This window comes from Schistocerca cancellata, chromosome 2, assembly GCF_023864275.1.
Source record: "Schistocerca cancellata isolate TAMUIC-IGC-003103 chromosome 2, iqSchCanc2.1, whole genome shotgun sequence".
NCBI classification, from domain to species: domain Eukaryota; kingdom Metazoa; phylum Arthropoda; class Insecta; order Orthoptera; family Acrididae; genus Schistocerca; species Schistocerca cancellata.
This window is the reverse complement of record NC_064627.1, coordinates 903954441-903982414: the sequence shown is the minus strand read 5'-3', so window position 1 is coordinate 903982414 and position 27974 is coordinate 903954441. Positions and strand designations below refer to the sequence as shown.

The 27974-nt window shown below is 41.1% G+C and overlaps 1 protein-coding gene across 1 annotated transcript in view; it reads left to right on the top strand.

The window, feature by feature from the left end:
* The window catches only part of LOC126159769 (glutamate receptor 1-like), a 108621-nt gene that overhangs the window by 12859 nt on the left and 67788 nt on the right, over positions 1-27974 (top strand). Inside the window, exons 2-3 of the mRNA XM_049916574.1 lie at positions 127-376; positions 14337-14679. Coding sequence (XP_049772531.1) covers positions 127-376; positions 14337-14679 — 593 coding nt within the window. The remainder of the gene's footprint in view (positions 1-126; positions 377-14336; positions 14680-27974) is intronic.

Here is a 27974-nt window from a genome sequence, read left to right as displayed (position 1 = left end):
ACAAAAGAAAGTGCTTTGACTAGGCAGTCTTCAGCAGTTTTAATTTCATATAATTCTTCGAAGTGCATTATGTTGCTTGTGTAGGAAAACTAGATGTGTTCGCTGAGACATCATTCTGTTTACTAGTTTTGAGCTGGTGACGCTGATGTTGACGGGGGAGGAGACGTGGCGCAACGAGCTGGTTGTGGCGCGGTGGAGCGGGGCACGTGGCTTGCACCCACCGTCTGCAGACCTCTATCCCGACAGGTTGGCAGACCTGGCCGGGCGCACGTTCGTAATCGCGACATTCGACTACCCGCCGTACGTCGTGCTCAACAGCGACGCTAATTTATTTGACGGTGTCGACACCCGCATCATCTTAGAGCTCGTCAGAAAGGTATGTATTCGCAGTTTCTCAGAAATTAGCTCACAGATGCTGACATCATTACATTCCCCAATCGAAAACGTTCAAAACAGCAGTCTCATGCTTCTGTCCAATAATCCGTTTTCATTGACTCATTCTTATCACTCGCAGATTCTTATTTAAGATATTGCTGAAACTGAGTTTTGAAGCAGAACTAGTACTACGTTACATTAATTACTATGGCATGAGAAACATGCCGTGTAGACTTTTACCTCCTACAAGCAGCTGCGACAAAATTTTTCCACTTTCACGAGGCAGGATATACAGCAGTCATAGCAGTTTAGAAAATATTCAGCGACTCGTCATGAGATGTTCTGAAAGCCAAATTAACGGCTCTTTCCGAGTCATATTCAACATCAAATGGGTTACTTCTGAATGTAGTCGCTGTTATTACAATTACTCTTGGATAATTCCCTACGAATATTCTGATACCCTAAATGAGCCATTAGCGTGAATCTAACAGGAACTAAATTAATATATACAGGGTTTCCCAAGGGGAAATGTAAATATTCAGGGATACGATAGCAGCGATCATTCGAAGAATGAGAGTGTAGCAAACGTGGGTCCAAATGCATACCTTGAGGGTTATGAGGACTTGTTCAGCGGAACAGTTATGTGCCAGAGAAGAGGAACAATTACCCTAAGATGTGCGCTTCAGACCGCATTTTCACTGGTAGTTTTTTCTTGTTTTAGTCCGTACTACCTGTTGTGGATTGGCAAGAGAGCCAACCCACTATGAGAGGAAGCCGAAAGGCACGCGTTTTAGCTCACGCAGGCTGGCGTGAGGTCTGGAACAGGTCAAGGAAATGAGACTAGCAAAAAAGGACGTAGCTGTGGAATACTTAACTTTAATGCATAAATGGTGAACATCGCTCTTGACGGTACACGTATTACACCATCAATAGTAACTGGTAATCGCGCCTTGCTAGGTCGTAGCAAATGACGTAGCTGAAGGCTATGCTAACTATCGTCTCGGCAAATTAGAGCGTATTTTGTCAGTGAACCATCGCTAGCAAAGTCGGCTGTACTACTGGGGCGAGTGCTAGGAAGTCTCTCTAGACCTGCCGTGTGGCGGCGCTCGGTCTGCAATCACTGATAGTGGCGACCCGCGGGTCCGACGTATACTAACGTACCGCGGCCGATTTAAAGGCTACCACGTAGCAAGTGTGGTGTCTGGCGGTGACACCACACTACCACTTCTGAAAGTATGGAAAGCAAAGGACTTGCAGTAGAAGAAATTTGTTTCACAATATAGAAGATGAAGTGCTCATAGTCCTTAAGGTATGTATTTTAGAGCTCTTGTTTACTAGACTTTTTGCTTCGAATGATTGTTCCTCCCGTATCAGTGAATATTGAACATTCTTCCTGGGACACTCTATGTAACCGCAAAGAGCTTGAGGAAATGCTTAGACTCTATCCATCTCTCAATTTGATTAACCGTCTCATTGCCCTCTTTGATTGTCTGTATTGAGCGTACTGCAAACAGGAAATCTCCTTCATAATGTGCTTTTTTATTTTCTAGGCAAAGCAGCACTTGCAGACATAATAGTAATGGTTGTAAGTAGATGATACTAACAACTATTTGCTCCGTTATTATTATTATTATCCGTGAGACACACACATGCATTATATTTGTAATGTTATAAATATCATTTCATAAAACAAAGTCCGCAGCTCGTGGTCTTGCGGTACCGTTCTCGCTTCCCACGCAAGGTGTCCCGGGTTCGATTCCCGACGGGGTGTTGTGTGCTCTTAATCATCATTTCATCATCATTGACGCACGCAAGTCGCCGAAGTGGCGTCAACTAAATAGGACTTGCAATACGGCGGCCGAACTTCCCCGCATGGGGTCTCCCAGCCAACAACGCCATACAATCATTTCATTTCATTTCATAAAACAATAATAAATCTACTTAATATTAATATTTAGGTTTTTAATACATTTCACCTTGCCCTTATAGCATCGTAGGACGCACTCCTCTCTTATATGTCCGACAGCCTGATTCAGCGCACCACATTTGCAGCTCGGAGACTCCGCAATACTCCATTTAGAAAGTGAGTCAGAGCACCGTCCACATCTAGTACGGATTCTATTTAATTTGACCAACAGTTTCATGTCTAGTTCGACACCCGCAGTATCACAGACATATCTCTGGAACAAATTCCATTCTTAATAATTTCCGATGAATTTGCAGTTCTTGCTCCAGAGATCTTTTGTTTTGGTGTTACTTGCAGCTAGCAGTTCAGAGTACAGTAATGGCGGGTGTCTCAAATGAAGCCTGTTTCTTCGTGTCATAATAAATGGGTAGTAACTTTTTCTCTTGTACAGTGTGGTAATCTCTAGGCAGGGTCTAAGTTCTGCGAATCTGTGGTGGGTAGATATTTTTTAGCAGGGGAATCCAGCAGACAGGAGTTGGTCTGAATGTGCCAGTAATCATATGCGTTGTCGCATTGTGTTGTTGTTCGGCGCATCGAAGAGACTGGTATGACAACTATTACATGATACTGAGGCACAATAATCCGAAGCCTCAATAAACATTTCAAGAGTCAATGTTCACAAAGTCTCCATTGACGCGCCCTAGATTGTGTCACACAGCCTCTGAATGATTTCATTGGGAATCTTTTTCTTGGCTGATATGTTTTCCTAATGATTTTTATAAGGTAGTGTGCAGTCAAGTATGATGCCAAGATACTTGATCTACTTGTTTTGGCGGAGAATAGCTCCATTATATTGCACCTTGAGCCCCATGTTAGCTTGTTTGTTGTTAAGGTGAAACAAATAAATCTCTCTTTTACTAGTACTGGACTACAATCACCATTTTCTTCCCTGAAGATGATTTTGGAATGTCAGAAACATAAAGGCTAAACAGGAGAGGTGCCAGAACTGAGATCTGTGTCAGGGTCTTATTTAGTTTACTTATCGAGCTAAGATTATCACCAAAGCGAACCTGAGAATATCGATTACTTATCATTTTAATAAGAGACGGTGTTGTTCGGTATTTAATTAGTTTCAGTAGTTTGTAATTTATGCCTTCCTTCCAGATGGTGGGTCAGATACTGCCCTAAAGTCGATAATGCCCACAGGTGTTTCTAGTGTTTCCTGATTACCGGCGCCTATCAAAGTTCACAGAGTTAGCAAATAGTCGTTGCAGCTTCTGTGAAGCCTAAATCCCGCTTGTTCTATTGAAATTTGTTCTAAAATACTACCTCCAACTCTATTGTAAATAAGCGTTTCCAAGCGCTTATAGGTGCAACGAAGTAGGGAATCTGGCCGAGAATTCTGGGGGAGATCCGGTGACTGCTCACGTTTAAAGATTGCCACAGTTTTTGTATTTCATTTCCTAGGGTGTAAATCCAGCTAACGTCTGCAGTAAAATACTGCACGTGCACACTTCTAGACGTAGAGCGTGTTGGCAGCCAGATCTTTATTTAGACTTCCAGGTTTCGGTCATGCAGACTAGGTTAGTGTGCTCAGTGAATGATGCCCTGCTATGGTGTCTACTGCTTTGAATGACGTTATTGATGAAGCTCTCAATCTAGCTCTCACGGCATAAGTAAAGATAACATGGTGGCGTCATCATTTATTATGAGCAACAACTCTGCTTAAGATCTACCTACTTATCCTGCTCCACAAAATGATACCCACTCTGCTGATGTGGGAATCGGAGCACCTACCCTGCTACATCACCGCCCTTTTCCCTGAAGTGCGAGCAGAAAATAGAACCAAAAATTGCTAACACATATTACTCAAGCCAGTATATGAAGCACCTATATCATTAGCACCAAGCAAGCACATATTAAGCTCAAGACGATGAGCTTGTAACGTCCACGCTCTCGCGTACGTTAACTCTTTAAAGCCTGTACTATGGTAAGTTGACGGGCTTCACCTTATAAGAAAGGATTTTAGTAAATATGTTGTCCGCGTGTACCTGAATGGAGGCAAAATCAGACTTACACCCACTCAGTAACAACAATGATACGTCAAGCAAGTCTAAAGTGCAACTACACGTTAGGACGGGCAAGAACATACACAGCAGATGCTACCAATTTAATAATACGGTCGCCAGCCTAGTTAGGCATAAACTGAGTTTCTTCCCTGTACAAGAGGAAGTACGTTCAAGCATAACAACACGTAGTAATACTACATTATATGCTAAACTTGAGCACCAGAAAAATCTACTGAACTAATATTTTCACTTTCTGTACTAATTTGGACAAGCTATAAATACATAACATTACACTATAATGATTACTACAAACTGCGTTTTGTCTATTGATCCGACTGAAATAGGGCATAGGTTACCCTAGAAATAGAGCCCGCATCTCGTGGTCGTGCGGTAGCGTTCTCGCTTCCCACGCTCGGGTTCCCGGGTTCGATTCCCGGCGGGGTCAGGGATTTTCTCTGCCTCGTGATGGCTGGGTGTTGTGTGCTGTCCTTAGGTTAGTTAGGTTTAAGTAGTTCTAAGTTCTAGGGGACTGATGACCATGGATGTTAAGTCCCATAGTGCTCAGAGCCATTTGAACCATTTGAACCCTAGAAATAGCACTTTTGAAACACACATACAATGTCAATTTTAAGAAGGGTAAAACACTGATAAATTTAGGTTTTATATTGACTTTAACTTTGCTGGTCAAAGCACTTCAGTACACTTCAGGATTTAAATAAATAGAAAAGAAAGAAAGGGGGGGGGGGAGACCCTGAAACTGTTATGATCACTGCATTGGAATTTTAATTATTGAAAGAATTAAGCATTCAAGATTTCCAAAATATGATTTATCACTCTTTTTGTTTTATTTCCTGCTCATTTAACTACCGTTATTTTTGTCTCAATTTAAATAAACTTCATTACTAAACCAATTTCAACATTATCTTCCAACTTTGTCATACCTATATTATTCGTCCAGTATTCATTAACAACAAAGTTCATTAAATATCCTTTTAACAGTGATAGGTCTGCAGGTAATTATTATTAACATAAACTTTAACTCTTCATCTTAGGATACTCGGATTGCACAACATGTGGAAAGGACCCTGTCTAGGTTAGTTGTGAGGATAATTAATTGATAGGACAGTTCTGGTAAAATTTAAGTTATTATTGAACAGTATGTAGCAAAAGTGACACTGGTCCACACGAATACAGTACTGAAAGTTTCAACCTGTTCGTATCGATGAGGCGGTCGGCAGGCGGCGAGACGGCGAGGCACAAAGCACACGTGCAATTACAACAATGGCTCATGAAATAGCGGCACTTTACTTCTTCATGGCGTCGCAATGCTTTTCCATTTAGTGCCTATGGAATATTGTCATGCTGTATAGACGTCGGAAACAGCGCATCCGAGGCTCAACGAAACCACTTTTTCCAGGAGAGCCTCCTCGATCCAGCATGTGTTTCTCAGATCGATGCCCAACTCCGACTACTACTGTTGAGCCCGTTATGCCGTACCGCGCCCGTGTGCATTTTCCCGCGCTCGCCTGCCTCCACCTTTTACCGTTTCCCTACAGACAGGGTATTCACCAAAGGTTTTGCATTCCACATATTCTAATACATTGTCTACGTATGGACCAGGCGTACAATTACTACTTTCATATCTTACAATAGTTTCAACATTAGGTACACTTCACTTCGATTACAACATTGCTTGAAATTTGACATAAATATTAAAATTTACATCGAAAATTGTTTATACCTTCTTTAACATAATGGCATGAAACAAAAAAAGAAATGAAATCAGGACATCGATTATACTAATTTATCGAAATTCAGAAGAAAACATTTATTATAAGTACAATAGTATAGCGTTGTTGTTGTTACAAGCTAGCCCTTCTTGAATGAAGGGAAAAAGACATGACAACCAAGTAATTCAGCAAATAAATGTTCTTCTAATTTCAATCCTGTTGTGAATTGAACATAAGCTATGAAGTGATATTATGTATTCCTTTTTATATGATGTTAGGTTTCTCTTGTTGTACAGTTAGAGAGTGCAATGCAATATCGAATGACAGTTACATTCACCACAAACGTTAAAGATCTCTGCTCCAACACCATTTAATGACTATTGTTGTATGGTTAATTTTTGTGTACAGTTGTTCTGAACGATTACATGTAATCTTCTATCTGCGAAAGTAAAGTTTTTATGTGGCCCTGAGATGTGCATTGCTTCCGACAAATTAACATAAACTATTACCGCAATTGTTTAAGTTCCTGGAAAATCCGCATTTGATTGTAACAAGGTGTTCTACAGCTACAGTCTGACAAATGAGAAATTGCGGATCTACATATTACCTGTGTTGCATACAGTTGTTAGTTTCTGAGAAACTTCCGCCACAGCTGTAAAATGGAGTACTGATGCAAGACCAAATAAAAAACTACACTGTATATCTGCAATACGTATTTATACTGTAGTTTGGCCAAATGCAGTCTTACATACTGCCGGCCGAAGTGGCCGAGCGGTTCTAGGCGCTACAGTCTGGAACCGCGCGACCGCTACGGTCGCAGGTTCGAATCCTGCCTCAGACATGGATGTGTGTGATGTCCTTAGGTTAGTTAGGTTTAAGTAGTTCTAAGTTCTAGGGGACTGATGACCTCAGAAGTTAAGTCCCATAGTGCTCAGAGCCATTTGAACCAATCTTACATACTGTAGCTGAAACTTTTCATGAAATAAGTAATTACAGTTAAAAGTTCGGCTTTAGTATTTTTCCCACATGTAAAGATTCTTTGATCACATTGTACCGCAAATAATATTTCCTCATTTTGCGTAACGTGTTAACTCCATCTCAAACTGTATAGGATATACTTATCAATAAACATTTTTTTTGATCACTTTTTTACCCTCCTGGAATCTAGTAATAGGCTACTGTACCATCTGTAGTTTTTGTTAGATGTGAAACATAGCTTTGAGGGCCATGGTAGGTACACACACACACACAACCCATCAAATAACTATATTTTAAAAACCCTTGGAAGGTATGCTTACCTCCAAACTATTTTCTTCAAGAGCCTTTGGAAGTCTACTTACCAGCAAATTGTACAAAGTATATAAAAACTGCTACAACATTCAGTTTCTGTTCGTCGTGAGGTCATTACTATTGTTACTTATGAAGTCGGAAAACATTGTTTCCTTCCTACACTGGAAATACACCTGCCACTAAAATAGAAGCTCAAAAATTATCCGTGCTGGTATACACGCCATCTTCTTTTAATACTAATTCACGATATAAAATTACAAAAATAACTTTATATAGTCACTACAACTATATACACAAAAATGTAAACGTTTGTTTGTACAAAATCTTAAATTTCCGAAAGCTATTCACAGATTTCTTTAATATTTTGAAGCAACGTTGCATTCGGATGCGCGTATATCCTTGTTACCTTCTGCAGCGCCATCTTTTGAACATATATGCAGGGTGCCCCCCCCCCCCCCCCTCGTAACTCTGCCACCACCAATATTTGTGAAACGAAACAAAATGCCAAAAATGCAATTGGACACGTAAACAATCCTCACTTTCAACGCAAGTTACCTTTTTTTTTTGCTTTCTCATGTGTGATGACCGAGAGACAGATGGCTGAAAGGAAGAAGGGAGTAAAGGAATGCGTCCAGAAGAAAGGAGAAGACTGGGCCAAGTTAAAGACGGGGAGATGGTGGAAAGACAGAAGACGATGGAGAGGCCTAGGTTCCATACAGACCCGGCCAGAGGCTGGAAACTGTCCAAGATGATGATGATGGTGTATGATAGCATTGGCGCCATAATTTCCGCTATAATCCGCAGAGCACGGACTGCCTACAACTAGGTCCACGACAGAGCAGGCAATCTGCATTACGAATTACTGCATTATAGCTGTGACATCATTTCCATTATTTAACGTGTCAGTATCCCAGACGGTATAACGCTAAGAGCAGTGTATCCAAGTCTGCCTCAATTAACTCTACCTGTTGTGTCTAGACAAGACAGCCTAGACACAATGAGAGGAAGCCGAAAGGCACGCGCTTAAATTCAAGCAGGCTAGCGTGAGGTCTGAAACAGGATACCTAATGTATGCTATAAAGAAAAGTACGTAGCTCCTGGAATACTTAACTTTAATCCACATTTGTAGAACATCGCTCTTGATGATACATTAATAGAATCTTAGTATCAATAGAATACGGCGCCTTGCTAGGTCGTAGCAAATGTAGCTGAAGGCTATGCTAACTATCGTCTCGGCAAATGAGAGCGTAATTCTCAGTGAACCATGGCTAGCAACGTCGGCTGTACAACTGGGGCGAGTGCTAGGACGTGTCTCTAGACCTGCCGTGTGGCGGCGCTCGGTCTGCAATTACTGACAGTGGTGACACGCAGGTCCGACGTATACTAGCGGACCGCGGCCGATTTAAAAGCTACCACCTAGCAAGTGTGGTGTCTGGCGGTGACACCACACTACCTCTAGTTTTCTTTACTGTAGAAAAAACATACAGGTGTCTGGAAAAGAAATGTAACTTAGTGCATGATGTTTGCATACTTGCAGGGATCTACATTGCTGCCCGCTGTGTGAGCGGCAGACATAGGTGCGTCCCTGGACTACTGCAGTTTTCACGTTTAGTTTCATTTCGGAAATACATAGGGGGATGGCAAACTTACGTGGGACACAATGTATAGTGAAATGTTTTACATTGTTAGCAAAAATACTGAAATGCTTTTGACCGATTTACTTCAGATTTTTACACGATACTCTAATAAACATACAGAAGGAACATGGCTGCATAATTTTGAATCTATTTAATGTATAGAAATATGCATTTAGTACATATATATGAGAAACGTTGTTAGCAAAAAATGGAGTAGTTGTACGATTTTATATGCCATTAACAATGTCGTTCAACCCACAGTGTTATGCCAAGCGTTCAAAAACGAAGTGTGAGGTTTTCATATTATCTCGTACAGAAGTGATTCCCACACTTAGCCACAAAATGTTTAGTGTGTTGTTCATTGCGCCCCCCTTTCTCTCACCGCACAAAAATTTGCGACTGCACGAATTTTTTCCCACATTCGATCATTTTTGGTCTTCATTGACTGACCTAAACTTGACGTTAGTGTAAATTTTATCTAAGGATTTTGTGATTTTTAACAGCATAAAAAAACAGTAACATCGATGTATACGTCATGCTTTCTGACTACAAATATACCATGCTTGTGGAGTTTGGATCTAGTTGTCAAAGTAATTAATTTTAATGTAACGTTTATAAAAGTCGTTTTTCTTTCATTATCCTCATTGGTATACTTTTGAATTAATAATGTTGACAAAGTATTCGACTAGGCTAGTGGCGTTATAGCCCAGTCAATAGATATCAAAAAAATCTAATATCGGCAATAATTCGTGATGTCGGAAATTTTTGTACAGTGGTAAGAGTAAGCGTCTCGAACAACGTAGTAGAAATACTGATTGGTGTGGGATGAGTGTGGAGGTACATTTTCTTGACTAACTTGAAAACCGAGGCCTCCAACGCAAATGTATCCCAGTACGAAATTTAACAAAATGAAATTTCCCACAAAAAGCACTATCAGTTAATGCGTAGCGAGTAAGAGAATATGAAAATCTTTAACGTGGTTTTTGAAGGCCAAATATAACATTGCCGGTTGCATAAAAAGACGTCGTTAATGGCAGCCGATGATGCTCTAATAAACATTCTGTCAGACGCTCTTTTTACATGCAGTATATGTACACAGCACTTTATTGCTGCATTTGTGCCTTGAAAATGACAGCGTGTGCACTTGTCGAAATATCGGTGGCCAGCAAAGTACCTTGTCACCTGGTTTCATTCCCGCAAATTGTTCATATATGACTTGTATGCTGCATCCATTTGAATAATCTCATTTAACAAGCACAGTCTCCAATTCATGAGTTGTTAATGATACGAGAAGGGCAATAGACGTCATCTTTCTGATAACTGCAATAACTGTACAGGTAACCGCACAACAGTTATTACCGCCCACTATGCAAATAAATTATAGTCACTAAACAGCTTTTATGTGTTACATTTCGTTAAGTAATCAGCTAGCTGCATTCATACTTCCACTGCTCTGAAATATAATAAACATTTGTTATTAATAGGTACACAATCTGATTCACGTGTCTGTTGTTATACAGCTAGCAATGAACAACGTTAAAGCAAAGCACGGATGGAGAGATACCTGTGAAAATATACACAGCGTGTGCCACATTCGCTATTACAGGCTTCTAAGGGTTGTAGGGAGTGCTCGCTAGAGATGGGTCGTTCGCGAACTAATGGGTCCAAAGAACGGTTCACCAAGATGAACGGAACGAGTGAGGAACGAATTGCAAGGAACGGTCTTTCATAGTTCACTTCGGTCGCGGCTTTCTACTTATAGTTCTCGGGAACGGGAAACGGTCGGTTTCGTTCCCGTAACAGCACTTCGGCCGGGCTCGTTCCAGCCTCGGTCCCGTACCCGTCTGTCTCGGTCTCGGCCTCGCTTGGACGGACTCGTCCTTCTTCGCGTGGCCACTCGTCGCAGCTCCACTGGCGACTGCTCGTACTTAGCTCAGTATGCAGTCGTTCGTTTCGTTCGCTTCGCACGCCCATTCTAGATCTGTTTAAAACCCTTTTGAGTTCTGAACGTCTGGTTTTTTTCGTATTCTATTCAGCGTGCACGACCGGTAATTACAATTTATTTCACAATTACTTAAATTACATAAAAATTACGTGGTATGTAATACATAGGTCTACATCTTTTCAGGTAACAAAACGGCGTATCAGCTTACTTCACTATTTCGCTAAACAGCAGAAGAAATACTTGTAAAATGGCAAGATTTTTTGTTATTACACATGCAAAGGACGTCGGCACGGCACGCACAAGTGGCCATTTTCCGTCTTTTTTTGATCCAAGGTAAAAGAGAATGTTCATTGTTATGGAAGGCAGACCGACTTACAACCGAATGAAACCCGCGCTTCGTAATCGAGTGTATGTTTTCATGTTTTGTAGAGACTCCTATACTATTATTTCAGTGGTACAGGGTGGCGCTCGAAAAGTCGGCCCCCCAGTACTAGACTGCTCATTGTCGCTTACCAATCGTCATCTATTGTTTCGAAGTTGTTTGCATTAGCTTATTTGTTATTTATTGCCGGCCGAAGTGGCCGTGCGGTTAAAGGCGCTGCAGTCTGGAACCGCAAGACCGTTACGGTCGCAGGTTCGAATCCTGCCTCGGGCATGGATGTTTGTGATGTCCTTAGGTTAGTTAGGTTTAACTAGTTCTAAGTTCTAGGGGACTAATGACCTCAGCAGTTGAGTCCCATAGTGCTCAGAGCCATTTGAACAATTTTTTGTTATTTATTCACTACCTAATTATTACATGTTCATCTAGTTTCCTCATAGTGGTCGATAAATCGTGCGTAATTGGCGAGCAGTTAGTACTCGGGGCTGGTTTTTCGTGCGCCACCTTATATTACTTCACTACAGTAAGCCACGTAACGCTTCAGTTGACTAAACGAGATGTTTTGCAGAATCACTAAAATTACAAGTGTGTGAGAGTTCTGTTATGAATAAAAATTCTGTACTTCGCGGGGGAGGCAAGTGCCCCCTCTTGGCGCCTTCCATCTTCGGTCACCTATGTTTCTAATTTTCAGTTTTTCATAAGAACCATATACCAAGCACAAAGAACTGCGAACGAATGAAAATGAACGGTTTCCAAACTAGAGCGATCACCAGTGACCTAGTTCCCAAGGATGGACGACTTAGCCCATCTCTAGTGCTCGCTATACAAGTTTCCGGTGAGAAAGGCATGAACTGAAATGTACTGTTTGGATTAAAGTAAGTTTGAAGGTCAGATCATTTTCAAATCCTCAGCTTTACGGCACGCACAGTAGAGACAATGACCTCTGACCTGTGTGATCTGCAGGAGTCCATCGCATAGGCAAAGTTTCGAGTACTCGCGGTCCTGTTGTCTTCTACTTGACGAAGGACGTTCTCCTCAAAATTGCCAGTGTAACGCGTCCATGGAGCACCACAGTCAACTCTCCTGGTTGCGAACGTGTCAGTTACTCGTGGCTGTCGCCGTAGTCGGACAAAGATGGTATGTGATGTCATCATTACAACAGAGACTGACGACCGCTCCTTCCTGAGTGCGTGGCGTGTAGCGGGAGATTTTTAACCCTTTGTTGCCTGACGGTACTTAAAAGTACCAGTAAGTTTTGACTCTCATTATTTTCTCGTGGTGCAGTTTCGTGATCTGAGAGCCTGTCGGTACGTAACAGTAACTCTGCTCTACTGTTTCATAGATGTTATTGTGCAATACATAGACCTCTCTGGCGGTCAGAGCTTGAAATTGTTTCTCGCGCGCTGCTGTGAAAACAGAAGATTGTATGTGCTTGTTTCCATGGTGTTGCCTGAATTTGTGCGCAATTTATTGAAACTTCCGTTGAGTTTCCCATTGCACGTACTTATCTTCTTTGTTTTTTTATAATAGTTTGAAGCATTACGTTACATGTGGATGAGATAAAGTGGAAAATATAAGGCGGACTTATTAGTACCGTCAGGTTGTGTGAACACTTTTTGTAGCAACAATGCGTTACCTCTCACTAGTTGTTCTGTCCACTTTTTCTCACATAGAAATCGGTAAATACATTTGCCTGTGGAGCAATTAGAACAAACAGGAAAGGTTTGCCAGGCAATTTACCTAAAGAAAAATGTCTAAATCAAATCACAGAGAGTCATCTTTAGACCTAACAGTATTTCAATGGAAGGAAAATAATGTAGTGTATTTTGCGTCAAACTTCCATGGCACTGAACACAGCGTAGTGACAAGAAAACAGAAAGATGCAACTAGTATGACTATACCATGTCCAGTTATTGTATGTGATTACAATAAAAACATGGGTGGTGTGGATCATGCAGACAGATTACTTTCAACTTATGGTCTTGACAAGCGATCAAAGAAATGGTGGCACCGTCTCTTCTGGGGAGCAATAGAAATTGCTTTTGTCAATGCTTACGTCATTTTCAGTGATCTACATGGGGCACTGCCACTGCTGGAAGTCAGGCGTGCTGTGGCACTAGGGCTAATGAATGAACAGCAAGTGCCAAATCTCAAAAAGAGAAACTCTGGTAAAGATGAAATAACTCTTCCAAATAGAAGGAAGGATAACTTTTCTGTTCCGAAGGATGTACGTCTTGGCAACAGAGGAAACCATTTTGTAGTGTTCAGTTGTAAAAGAGGGCGATGCGAAATGTGTGCGAAAAATAAAATTCAGCCGAGACCACATTCACAATGTAGTACATGTCAAGTGTATTTGTGCTGCAATGAGAAAAAGAACTTTTTCCTACAATTTCATGAGGTATCACTAAATATGTGATATGTATATACTGTCAAAAATGTATAGCTACGTTACTATGTATTGTGAAGTTGCTCTAGAATAAATCTACGTGAAATTTAAAAAAAAAATTCAGAAATATCATATTTCTGTTAATTAATTTTCTAATGTAAAAATATTTAATATTTATGTGGAATAAAGTACAACTTATAAAAATTGGAGCATTTTTCTGCGCATGTTGTGATTCTGTCCATGGAGTCTGACGGTACTTCTGAGTACCAGGAGAGAAAAAAGTTGTGAAAAATAAAATAAAATTTTACAAAAAATCCTGCCGTCATTTGAGGCCACAATAGCATAAATTCTGCAAAGAAAATGTTAAAAAGTAAATTTTTTCTTATGTCAGGAAACAAAGGGTTAAATCCAGGTGGTACATTTCCGGACATGGATTCCTGATCAAAGCTTCATCTACTAAGTCTGCTCTACAATCCCAAGAAGCCTGTAATAGAACTTGTGAAAAACCCTTATGTAATAGTTCTTAACATAACGTGATGATTACGTCTAATATTCTGTGAAACAGGGAACATTACGCCTTGATCTCGCCGATTAATGTTCAAGTCATGGATGTTTGCAGAAGAATGCAACGTGGAGCCTGCTTGAAGATACAACGTATAAGTGGGGCACAGTATGGGAGAACGGTTCGGGAAACGGCGTCCTGGGCGCCGTGGCGATGGACGAGGCCGACTTGGCGGACGACGGGCTCTACACCTGGTACCCCGAGTACCTTTTCGTGGAGTACTCGCGCCCCTACATGAGAGCCGGCATCGCGTGCCTGGCTCCTCGGCCGCTGCTTCTACCTGGCTGGCAGGTCCCCATACTGCCCTTTTCACCTGCCCTGTGGGTGGTCGTTGGATGCTCCGTGATCTTCGCCACAGCCACACTGTACGCTGCAAAGAAACTCTCTGATCGGGTTCTTGGTGAGTTACAGCTTGGTGTCATCATTTAAGAATTAAGGACTTATGGATGCGACAGTGCTGTCATGTGCCACTTGGCGTTGGGCTTCTTTCTCACTGTGGGGTATATCTTGCACCTAAGCAATTACTGCGTTTGAGAGTCTACCTTTTCTAACCTCCCCCTTACTCTTCGGCCTACCCCGCTTGCGATATAACATACGACCGTGGATCACGTGTATGCGTAATGGATTTTTACTAATTGGATAAGGCTATCTTTCACGAAGAATTAATACCGATGAGTAGGAGGAAAGTGTGCAACAGACCCTTCTGATGGAAAAGTTCGCTAAAAAAAAGTAATTCAACCGAACAGGGTAATAATTTGGAATAATGAAAGTTATTTTATGCATTCACTCAAACACTGGACAGAAAAGGGGTACCACTGATCATTAATCCAACAGTTACACTAATGAACGAAAATGAAATAATTAACGATCGCCACCCCACTAGGGCAATTTACATCCACAATCCTGTACAAGATGATAGGAAAGTAAAACGTGTATTATTAAACACTGACGTGGCAACTGAAGGTTGTCACGTTTTTTGACACCAATTTTATGTAAGTATGTAATGATAAATGAAACTGAGAAATCATTCTTACGTTATGTTTATCATTAAATTTTGAAAAAAAAACAATCGGGTAACGATTTCAAAATATGCAGTTAAACCTTATGTTAGTACTGAACTTCGTTACGTGAACAATGACTTTCAGCGACCTCAACGTAACGTCATCAAAGAAATTTAGAAAAAAAGCAAGCACATTTTACTTGGCAGTTACTTATTTTGCAAATTAGATTTCAAATTGTTGTCTGAACAAGTGTACCTTTTTTTACTGACTTGAACAGAAATAAATAATGGAATACGTACGAAACTAAATAACCATGTGCTCCAAGAAATAGGTAAAATAAATAAAACTTCCGCAATCTTAATTTGTGCATTTCTTTAGATTTGGATTTTTCCAAGTGATTGATTCTCAAACTTGAAAAATGAAGTGGCTTTTCTTTACTCATATACTGAAACCTCTGTTGTACAACAGTTAATTGAAAGTATACCGAGGCTAAAATTCTTAAAATGAAATTATTCGTTAATAAACTGTCTGTAACCATTCAGTTTTGACACTCAGTTAGCATATAAGGAAAAAAAGGAACAAGGGTCCTGCTTGGTAACAATGTCTGAGGACAATGAGGAGACAATCGTCTTGAGCTTAACTGATCATTATTTAAATAAATTTCATCAATCAAATCACATTCAGTTGTGCTGCTGGGTTAGCCGTTAATACTTACTACCAATGAACAGTCTTACTTCAGTGCTGCGCATACGACGAAACTCGGAACCGACGACGAATCTGTGTTGTTTGATCTGCTGTTGTTGTTGAAGACGGTAGCATATTGTGGAGCCACGGGTAATTATAGGAAAGGGCAATCGTAATTAATACAGCCTCTTCCACCCGTCCACTGTCCTTACGCCTGCTACTACACATCTGGTACGCGTGCGTACATGATGCAGCCGAAATGGTACTCTCTACTGCGAGAGCTCTCCCTCTCTCCGCGTGCTCGGTGCAAAAACTCCCTACCCAAATATTTTACAATGCACAAGCACTGCTATTATCGTTGCCAATCGATGCAAATAAAAACTCCTTTGGCTTTTTCCCAGGGCTTATAAGTTTCACAGTAAGACACAGATAAATACAATGAAATGTCAACAGAGTTCTACTTCATTTTACACATACAGTGAAGCAATGTCCTTACTTATTAAAAGAGAGCATTAAAAATTACAAATATTTACATACAATTCAGCAAAAAATTATATATAGGTAGCAGGTGCCATAACTCCTGCATTTTTGGTGTTACACATTCCTTAGCTTTACGAGTACTTTTATCATATCAAATGGTTCAAATGGCCACAGACTTAACATCTGTGGTCATCAGTCCCCTAGAACTTAGAACTACTTAAACCTAACTAACCTAAGGACATCACACACACCCATCCCCGAGGCAGGATTCGAACCTGCGACCGTAACGGTCACGCGGTTCCAGACTGATGCGCCTAAAACGCACGGCCACACCGGCCGGCTCTTATCATATCGAATATTAGCTCTGACACCAGGCTTTACACTTCATTAATTGCAAGCACATGCAATACTAAATGCAACGTGAAGTTGTACAGCAGTAATTCTCACAGTTCGTTGAAATTCTTCTGGGTGGGCACCATATCCTCCGTAAATATAAAGAACATAATTTCTACTGGGTAGTTAGTTTAAATGAGTATTCCATTGAGCAGTAATGCCCAGTTTCGAGCGTTTGTATCTGAACCAGATGGCGCTGTGGTTTGCGCACTGGATTTGCGTTCAGAACAATGACGGTGGAAAATCGCGTCCAACCACTCTGATTTAGAATCCCCTTGAAATCCCGAATGAAGCTGGGATGGATCCTTTGAAAGGGCATGGCTGATTTTCTTCGATCTCCTTGCCCACTCAAAGGTTGTGCCCTGTCTCTAACGATCTTCTTTCCTTCCTTCCCTCAAGTGGGTGCTCACCTGCATATAAAACAACATATAAGCATTGAATGGAGGTGAAAACTGCAGAATGTTTTTAGTAAATACGAACTGTGAAGGAAGCGATCCCAAAAAAGGTAAGGAGTAAAAGAGTTCATTTGGACATATGGCCGGAAATGCGTTCCAAAGAAGATTCACCTACTTGAAGGTGGAGATAAACGATCTTTGACAGTGATACCACTATCAGCAACACGGTACGTGGCCCTCCTGCATCGGGTAAGCCGGAAAATTGTGTAAAACAACTGACATTATCTGTATGGCATACAAAGCGTGCACTTCTAATTACCTACGGACATGCCTCCAAGACGACGGGTTTGTAGTAGTTCGTTATACAGCCCACTATGTGCTGGAATTTCCGACATCCATCCTTTTCACAGATGTAGCTATCTTTACAAGGAGCGGTATTGTCAACTTGCATACTACAGCTGCAGAAAATCTCCATGGTATGGTCCACCGGCTCAACCTCAGACTGTTGGTGTGAATTTTTGGCAACCGCTTCGTGGAATCAGTCATCCATCCCCAGCGCCGCACAGACGTGGGATGTTCCTGTATCCTCTCCTTCTTCCTTTGTTGAAGATGTACCTTTCATGCTTAAAAGGGTAATGTGGCTACTGGATAATGACGCTCCAGGTCGCTACCGTCCTGATAGTAGACCTAAAATATTAGTATAGACGGAACAGTCTCAGCTGACTGGAATGTTCTCATGAGCCCTTTAAATTAGAGATACCTACAGTGCCATTCTGTCCATCTTCTGGTGTGTGTACCTCGCTTGGAATGCATTTCAGACCTGATGTTCAAATGGCCTTTGGGGCTCCAGTTCTATTACCATATCGAATTTAGGCCACAGTTCAAGCATCCGCCACTTTTTGGCACTGCGGTATGACGTTACCATTGATTTTTTTTATATTTCCTGCCACTACCATCAGTGACTTTTAAAATTCCCTGCGCCACCCGTCTGGGGTTTTTGATGTTCCGACGGAATTTGGAATTTCAAAAATCCTTGAAGGTTGATGGTGGAAATAAAAAATATTCAAACTGGTGGATGGTGCAAAAATTAATCTTGAAAATAGCAGATTGCAGGATATTTAAAGTGATGGCAGTAGTAAAAGACGTTGGATGGTAAGAAAATTAAAAATCAGAGACAGCGGTGGAGAAGAAAACTAAAAAGTGTGTAGAATAGTCGGATAATATTTTAGAACTCATAAAAAAATGAAGCAACCAGTCACAGTGATTAAAAATGGAAGATGGTAGTGAGAGGGAAATTTTAAAATATATTTGTTATTAAATCTAAACAACAAATATGACTGCAGTATTTTACCAGACATTAAAACGAAACAAAGATGGAGCTGATGGAAAACTGTTTCAAAATAGCATGAGACAGCCATGGGATGCACAAAATTGTTACCTAAAATGGAACAGCCAATGAAAACACGGAATGTTTACCTAAAACAAAAAACACTAGTCAAAATGTATAGCTCACCATATTAAAAAAGCAGCTGTACATTTTTTGTACTATGTTTAAACAATTATATTCCCAATACTATAGCATTATATATTTGTCATATCAGCAGTTTCCATCTGCATCCCTTTTCATACTCCACTAACGTTTGTGTCAAATTCTGCACTGCCTCATCATAAGTAACTTTCGCATCTCACCTTTTTTCAGTTCACGTCGTATGCTGTACCGCCTCTTCTGTAAATATCATCTCTGTCCTTGTAATATACCAGCGAGCCAGGTAATGCTTTGCAATTCCTAAATATGTACGGAATTGGATGTACGTCCTAATCTCTATCTTCCTCCTACTCTCTATCCATCTCCTCTTCCTCTCTTTGTCCATCCCCAACTGCCCATTTTCTCTGTCCATAATCTCCTACTCCCTCTGTGGTTCTGTTCCTCCACCCTCTCTCTGTCCATTTTCTACTTACTCCTTTCTACGTTCATTTTCTTCCCCCTCTCAGTTAGCATCCTCTTCCCCATTCTCTCCACTTCTGAGCCTTGTTTATTTGTGCTGCAAGTGAAATCTTGATTGGAAATTTAAGTCTCTTAAAACCGGTGGGTGAAGCTCTTGTGATCATTGATACACAGGATATGACAGAGACCTCTCCAGCAGCTGTCTCTCTCAGGACAGTAGCTTGAAAGACTGTATTTCTCATGGTTTTGATCTACAATCAGGTAGGATTAAAAAGCTTCTGACTATTCAGATTCCGTGGAAGTACTGTAATCATAAGCTGATAATCCATAAGGAGAACCTCCTGTTTTCTATGAAAACGTACTGCGATCAATAAATCGAAACAGCACATGGTATAAAAAATTTTGTTTTAATTTATAAATAAGGAGAAAGAATATACATAGGAGAAACAGTTTAGTGGTTTCAGTGCCCTGATATGAAAGTCAGAATTTACTGCGAGAAAGGAAACTAAACCTCACACTTTCGTAGTAGATCAGAAAAGATTTTTTTTCTCATTAACAGAACACCTGTACAGTGTCGTATTAAAAAATGTGTAGCCCACGTCCATCTGAACGTTTATTACAGTATTGCGCAAAAATCTGAAGCAAGTCGATCAAGAAATTTTCGGATTTTTGCCAACGACGTCTGGCTACCGTATCATATATGTACTTCCATACTACTTATGTACACTACTGGCCAATAAAATTGCTACACAAAGAAATAATGCATATGATAAACGGGTAATCATTGAACAAATATATTATACTAGAACTGACATGTGATTACATTTTCACGTAATTTGGGTGCATAGCTCTTGAGAAATAAGTACCCAGAACAACAACCTCTGGCCGTAATGACGGCCTTGATTCGCCTGGGCATTGAGCCAAACAGAGCTTGGATGGCGTGTAGAGGTACAGCTGCCCATGCAGCTTCAACACCATACCATAGTTCATCAAGAGTAGTGACTGGCGTGTTCTGACGAGCCAGTTGCTCGGCCACCGTTGACCAGACTTTTTCAGTTGGTGAGAGATCTGGAGAATGTGCTGGACAGGGCAGCAGTCTCGTGCATTATCCTGCTGAAATGTGGGGTTTCGCAGGGATCGAATGAAGGGTAGATCCATGGGTCGTAACACATCTGAAATGTAACATACACTGTTCAAAGTGCCGTCAATACGAACAAGAGGTGACCGAGACGTGTAACCAATGGCACCCCACACCATCACGCCAGGTCATACGCCAGTATGGCGATGACGAATACACGCTTCCAATGTGCGTTCACCGCGATGTCGCCAAACACGGATGCGACCATCATGATGCTGTAAACAGAACCTGGATTCATCCGAAAATATGACGTTTTACCATTCGTGCACCCAGGTTCGTCGTTGAGTAAACCATCGCAGGCGCTCTTGTCTGTGATGCAGCGTCAAGGGTAACCGCAGCATGGTATCCGAGCGGATAGTCCATGCTGCTGCAAACGTCGTCGAACTGTTTGTGCAGTTGGTTGTTGTCTTCCAAACGTCCCCATCTGTTGACTCAGGGATCGAGACGTGGCTGCGCGATCCGTTACAGCCATGCGGACAAGATGCCTGTCATCTTGACTGCTAGTGAAACGAGGCCTTTGAGATGCAGCACGGCGTTCTGTATTATCCTCCTGAACCCACCGATTGCATATTCTGCTAACAGTCATTGGATCTCGACCAACGCGAGCAGCAATGTAGCGATACGATAAACCGCAATCGCGATAGGCTACAATCCGGCCTCTATCAACGTCGGAAACGTGATGGTTCGCATTTCTCCTCCTTACACGAGGCATCACAACAACGTTTCATCAGGCAACGTCGGTCAACTGCTGTTTGTGTATGAGAAATCGGTTGGAAACATTCCTCATGTCAGCACGTTTAGGTAACGCCACTGGCGCCAACCTTGTGTGAATGCTCTGAGAAGCTAATCTTTTGCATATCACAGCATCTTCTTCCTGTAGGTTAAATTTCGCGTCTGCAGCACGTCATCTTCGTGGTGTAGGAATTTTCATAGCCACTTGTGTATATTATATTGGAGTATCATGTCAGAATACCAGGTAGCCTAAATTAGTGAAGAAGTTTTGGAGATTTTTTAAAATCACGTTTCCTCTTATATACCACAGGCGCTCTCTCTCTCTCTCTCTCTCTCTCTCTCTCTCTCTCTATATATATATATATATATATATATATATATATATATATATATATATATTAACGAGAAAAAAATCTTTACTGTCCTCTGTTACGAAAATATTTGCTTCAGTTTCCTTTCTCTATTGTTGTGTCGGTCGACAACGCAATTTTTAAACTACGAAAACTTGGCACCACAGGCTCCGATTGGCCGCGACAACCATAGCGCTGCCCGTCAACTGGCGAACGGCAACAGGTTAATCTCACAGCCAATCGGAGCGCGTGGCGCCAAGTTTGTGTAGTTTAAAAATGGTGTGTTGTCGACGTACACAAAATTAGAAGTTTGGGTTCCAACTGGCATCAGCTATCCGGGGTTAAAATTTCTCAACACAATTTTTTCCAACCCTATGTATATACTGTGTCTATCCGAACGCTTATTAGAGTGTCGTGCAAAAAGTTGTCCAGAATTCCGCTAAAATCTATTCGCTTTATGTACCATATATGTGACGGAATATGTAGCCTATATCCGTCAAAAAGTTCATTAGCGTGACATAAGAATCTGAAGTAAATTACTTAAGAACTTTTCGGGATATTTGGTAACAATGTACGGCCTTGTACGGCAGTATAGAGTACAGAGGGAATGTGACGGATTTAAGTCAGTCAAAATACATAATGTGAAAAAAACTCATTATTATAAATAAGGTCATATACCAAAGAAAGTAAGATGCACACATACACTCTTGCTACAGTAAGGCATATTCAGAGTTCAAATTATGTAATGTTACTTTTACAGTCAATGTTTTACATTTTTCGCAGATACGCAATACCAAAATACACTAGATATGAAAGAGATTGCATTTCTAAGAGAAGTGATGTGGTTACTCAGTTCACATCATGCAGCATAGCCTATTATATACATTTTAGCTACAACAAGAAAGAATCAGAGTTTAAATTGCACAATGTTTTTATGTTTGATATTTTTACGTTATTTTACACATACACAATATAATCGTGGTCACAAAGTCTTTACTGGTTCACACAAACTAAACTCATCCAATTTTGTAGCCAAGCGGTTTAGTGTCACAGACTTTAGCTCAGAAGGCCCCAGGTTCGTTTTCTGGTATCTCCTCAGATTATCGTGAGGTACGGAGGACCGGAACAGGAGCTCTCCGCGTTAGGATGAAGTTACAATGAAAGACGAATGGTCAAGTGAGATAACTACTGCATTAATATGCGTTCGTTCTTGAAACAGAGGCACGAATTCCTTATCCTGAGTTCAAGTATGATTTGATGGAAATCTATGTAATTTAGTGTGTTTGAATGTGTGTATGATCAGGAAACTTCCATAGAAATCGCTCAGATAGTGAAGGTGCGAAAAAAACGTAAAATAGTGAACTTAAAAACATTGTTCAATTTCAACTCATTAAATCCCTTGTCATAACTACCGGAATACCTGCGCTGGCGACCACTTCCGCTGTCTCAAAAGACCAGCGGCTCAGGACCCTTTGTGGCGAACTTCCGAGACGATGACATTGGAGCCATTCTACACATACACATGGGATAGGTGTGAGGATTCCGTTGCATTGCATAAGGCTGGACACATTGCGAAGTGCCTGGCGAACAGTGAGAAGCATGACAAAAACTGATGTGCACCTGCAGCCACTAGAACGGAGCATCAAGAATGCACAGGCGAAGGTATATGAATTCTTCTGGCTTTGCAGTTGACGTTTTACCTGCCTTAGAAAGCAAGAACGTGTCGACAATTCCAGCACTCTACATGCACTGGGAGCAGCGTACACGAAGTGCGAAGAACTCACACGGGTAGGCCTGTGAAAGACATCAGTCTGCACAAAAAGACGTTTTCTGGACATAAAAGACATTCCTTACAAAGGAGAGAAGCCAAAAGACTCTGAAACGAAGCGCATACATGAGTCCGCGCAGGCCTCATACATGAGTCTGTCCAGAAGGGCTTTCACTACAACTTCGGAATGCAGGAAAACATCGGTAGAACGTGGCGTCAACGCTGGTGAAATCGTGAGAAAGGCAGCAATACCAGAGTCACGCACGAAATTTCCACTCTACACCGAGAGGCGTAGTCATGAAAATGCGATCAGTCATCGGGAGGCATCGCAAATTTAGTCTGCTAATGGTAGGGCCGCGAGACAAGAAAATTTCGACGAATGGTTAAGCAGAGAGATGGATGGGATGTGAAGAAGGTTCGGGGAGTCAACGCGGAAACAAGAGCACATGGGGGCTGGTCTATCCATCGGTAACATTAGCCTTGCGACACCGCAATATTGCAGCTGCGGCCACGCAAGCGACAACAGGCAGACAAGGCCGAGATCGTACCTGGGGCTCGCCGATAGAGATGATAGATTGCTAAATATTTAGAGCAGTCTTACTGAATCTGGATCACAATTATTAACCTTGAAAATATGAGTTAAAAAGTTTTTAAAAAATTAATTACCGGACGTATGTCAAGTGGGCCAATCTGCCCCTACCTCGGGGTAAGTTGGCCCAGAGGCTGGGACACGTTGACCCATGTAATACGTTGATAGGTTAAACTAGTATAACTTGAGGATATCAAAATAAAACAAATAGTTATCAAGAAACATACTTTAATGTACATCAAATCAAGTTGAATATTGAGTTAAATGCTTAACATTTTATTAGGACAACGGGAAAGCTTAAAATTATTAGGAATTATACTGTCTTAATACAAACCAATCAACTTTAATCACTGTCCACATCCAAAGGATCAGCACAGTTATAACACTCATAAAGTAGTCCACGGATTTCAATTTTCACCTATGTCTGATGAGCCCAACGCTTGCAGTTTGTGCACTGAATCCATTGTGCTCCATGCTGACTGTTTGAGAAAGGCTTGAGACACCTTAGGCACAGTGAATCTTCATCTTCCTCACCGTCATCATCATCTTCATCATTGTCTTCTTCCATTGGCTTCTTCTTGCGTTTTAGGCCTACTGCAGTTGATTTAGTTAATTTCATTCTACCATTGCTCCTACTTTCTTTTTGAAAAAGTGCTTTTTTAGCCTGTGATTTAAGTTATCTTTCCAATGCTTTCGCCTTCTTTTCTTTTGCACCTTTTTTGTTCTTCCTCGGGGGCTTTTTTTACTGGAGTGTCTGTCACTATGACAGAAACTCTTTTCGTTTTCCCAGCTCCCATACTTTTTCTCGGCTCTGCTAATTCAAAAGGTCTGACCTATTCTAGAGTTGGAAACGGTCTTACGTTTATCTCAGCTCGAGTTGAAGGACTGTTTTCAGTGTTTGGGTCTGGCCTATCCGAGGTGTAGGAAGCCATAAAATCACTGTCAGTAAAAATATTTTTCTTAAAGGGATTGATCCCAGTTACCTTGAATCCACTGGTTATGTTATTGGGAGTTGCAGCATTTGGAAGTGCTATGCGCACTATAGACGGAATGTCGTAAATAGTCATAGGCCTTTTAGTATTGGTATTCCATGCATCACATCCTGAGTTCACGAACTTTTTAAAAGGCCCTTAAACACTTCTGTCTAAACGCTGGTGGCTACAGTCAGCCGGAAAAGATTAAAAGGTGATTCCAGTATCTTTACAATAATCAAGAATTTCAGAGTCGAGATGTGAACTGTAATTATCAATCAAAATCAGGCAAGGGCGTTCTTTTGAGCAGCGAGCGTGTAGAACAAAATGTTTCACATATTTTACAAAGTTTATCTCCGTCATCCATTCCGAAGGATGAGCTGCTCCATCACACCCAATCGGGCCGTCAAGGATAAAATGAGGCTTGAAGTTGACACTCGGGATGATGAAGAATGGAGGCACACTATTACCCAACGCACTAACTGCAAAAGCGATCGTAACAAGTGATCCTCTCTCAGCCGATGTCGCTCGCTCTATTTGGCGAAAACCTCTTCGAGCGACTACACGATCAGAACGCTGGACGGTAGTTACTTCCAGTTTCGTCAATGTTCCAGATGTCCGCAGGGGTCACTTTAAATCTTTTTAAAACTATTTCGAGATTATTAAAAAACAGTTCTACATTATGCTTGTTTAAACTGGTGCACCGGTCTAAACTAGTTGCTTGAGGAGTCCGAATGGAGAGTTGAGGGTGCCACTTCAAGAATCTTGTGAACCAATCACTTCCCGCCATTTAGGTCTCGGTCCATGTTTGGGGTATTTTATTGTTGTATGCAATAGCATATCTATACGCAAAACGCCTGACTTCCTTCGGGGAAAGGCCATAATATATGTCACTTGCCTACATGAGGTATTGTTCAAGCATATCTTCTTGTTCGGAATTAAATATCTGAAAATAAACAACTCTAGTTAAGTTACTCATTAAGGCACAGTTTTTCTTTCCATTTGTGTGTGTTTATGTGTGAGTGTGTGTGTGTGTGTTTGTGTGCGTGCGTGTGTGTGTGTGTGTGTGTGTGTGTGTGAGTGAGTGAGAGAGAGAGAGAGAGAGAGAGAGAGAGAGAGAGAGAGAGAGAGACAAATCAGCAGGCCTACAGCGCACAAGATTAGGTAGAGATAGACTCAATAACAATGGCAGGGATAGAGGAAAAACTATTAGAAATTGAAAAATAGCTTTGCAAATAAAAATAATGTTACTTAACAACATTTCATACCTGAAATCTTTTATCATAGACAAATTTATCCCAAGGCTTCTTTTTGTCATTAAGTATTTGTAGGACTCCTCCAGGCTGAGGGTTTTGGTCCATTGGCATGGGTTGAGATTCAGTTTCAGTTTCCTGAAGTTCAATTGACTGAGTAGGCTGACATGAGGTCTGTTTGTGATTAGCACAGTACCTCCCCAAAGTTTTTCTTGAAATCCTAAATACCTCGCTAGTAGCCCTCACAGATCTTCCCTTTCCTTTTACTTCTAAAACTGCTTTTAGCATCGTATCTTCAGAAATCATCCCTGTTTCACCTTATCTTTTATAATTACGCACCATTTTTATGTTCCTATAGATAAAACAAATGGTTTAAACTAAGGCCATAACTCTGACGTTCTAAAAACAAAGAACTGAACCAGATTCTGACTACTCAGGTCGCTATTTAAGATTATAGCAAAATTTACAGGTTGGTGTTTTCTTTTTGAAACGCTTTTTATCGCGTGAATATGACGATCTTTTGACCTCTGAAACGTAACAAAATATGTTTAACTTCGAAAATTATGTTAATAATTTCATAAACTCGACGAATTATAAATATTATTATCATTAAAAATAACAAATCTTTCCTCGAATTTTAAAAAATATATAAGACGGGGCAGGATGGCCCGGGTGGCCATCGTGCCCCATCGTCACAGGCCCAACCTGCCCCATCACCATGTTAACAATAAATTCTATTCGTCACAAAACCCACTGAAGCAATTTAGATTGTATGCCCCCCCCCCCCCCATGAACCATGGACCTTGCCGTTGGTGGGGAGGCTTGCGTGCCTCAGCGATACAGATAGCCGTACCGTAGGTACAACCACAACGGAGGGGTATCTGTTGAGAGGCCAGACAAACGTGTGGTTCCTGAAGAGGGGCAGCAGCCTTTTCAGTAATTGCAAGGACAACAGTCTGGACGATTGACTGATATGGCCTTGTAACAATAACCAAAACGGCCTTGCTGTGCTGGTACTGCGAACGGCTGAAAGCAAGGGGAAACTACAGCCGTAATTTATCCCGAGGGCATGCAGCTTTACTGTATGATTACATGATGATGGCGTTCTCTTGGGTAAAATATTCTGGAGGTAAAATAGTCCCCCATTCGGATCTCTGGGCGGGGACTACTCAAGAGGATGTCGTTATCAGGAGAAAGAAAACTGGCGTTCTACGGATCGGAACGTGGAATGTCAGATCCCTTAATTGGGCAGGCAGGTTAGAAAATTTAAAAAGGGAAATGGATAGGTTAAAGTTAGATATAGTGGGAATTAGTGAAGTTCGGTGGCAGGAGGAACAAGACTACTGGTCAGGTGACTACAGGGTTATAAGCACAAAGTCAAATAGGAGTAACGCTGGAGTAGGTTTAATAATGAATAGGAAAATAGGAATGCGGGTAAACTACTACAAACAGCATAGTGAACGCATTATTGGGGCCAAGATAGATACGAAGCCCACACCTACTACAGTAGTATTAGTTTATATGCCAAGTAGCTCTGCATATGACGAAGAAATTGAAGAAAAGTATGATGATATAAAAGAAATTATACAGATAGTGAAGGGAGACGAAAATTTAGAAGTCACGGGTGACTGGAATTCGAATGTAGGAAAAGGGAGAGAAGGAAACGTAGTAGGTGAATATGGATTGGGGCTAAAAAATGAAAGAGGAAGCCGCCTGGTAGAATTTTGAACAGAGCACAACTTCATCATAGCTAACACTTGGTTTAAGAATCATGATAGAAAATTGTATACATGGAAGAACCCTGGAGATACTAAAAGGTATCAGATAGATTATATAATGGTAAGACAGAGATTTAGGAACCAGGTTTATAATTGTAAGACTTTTCCAGCGGCAGATGTGGACTCTGACAACAATCTATTGGTTATCACCTGTAGATTAAAACTGAAGAAACTGCAAAAAGGTGGGAATTTAAGGAGATGGGATCTGGATAAACTGA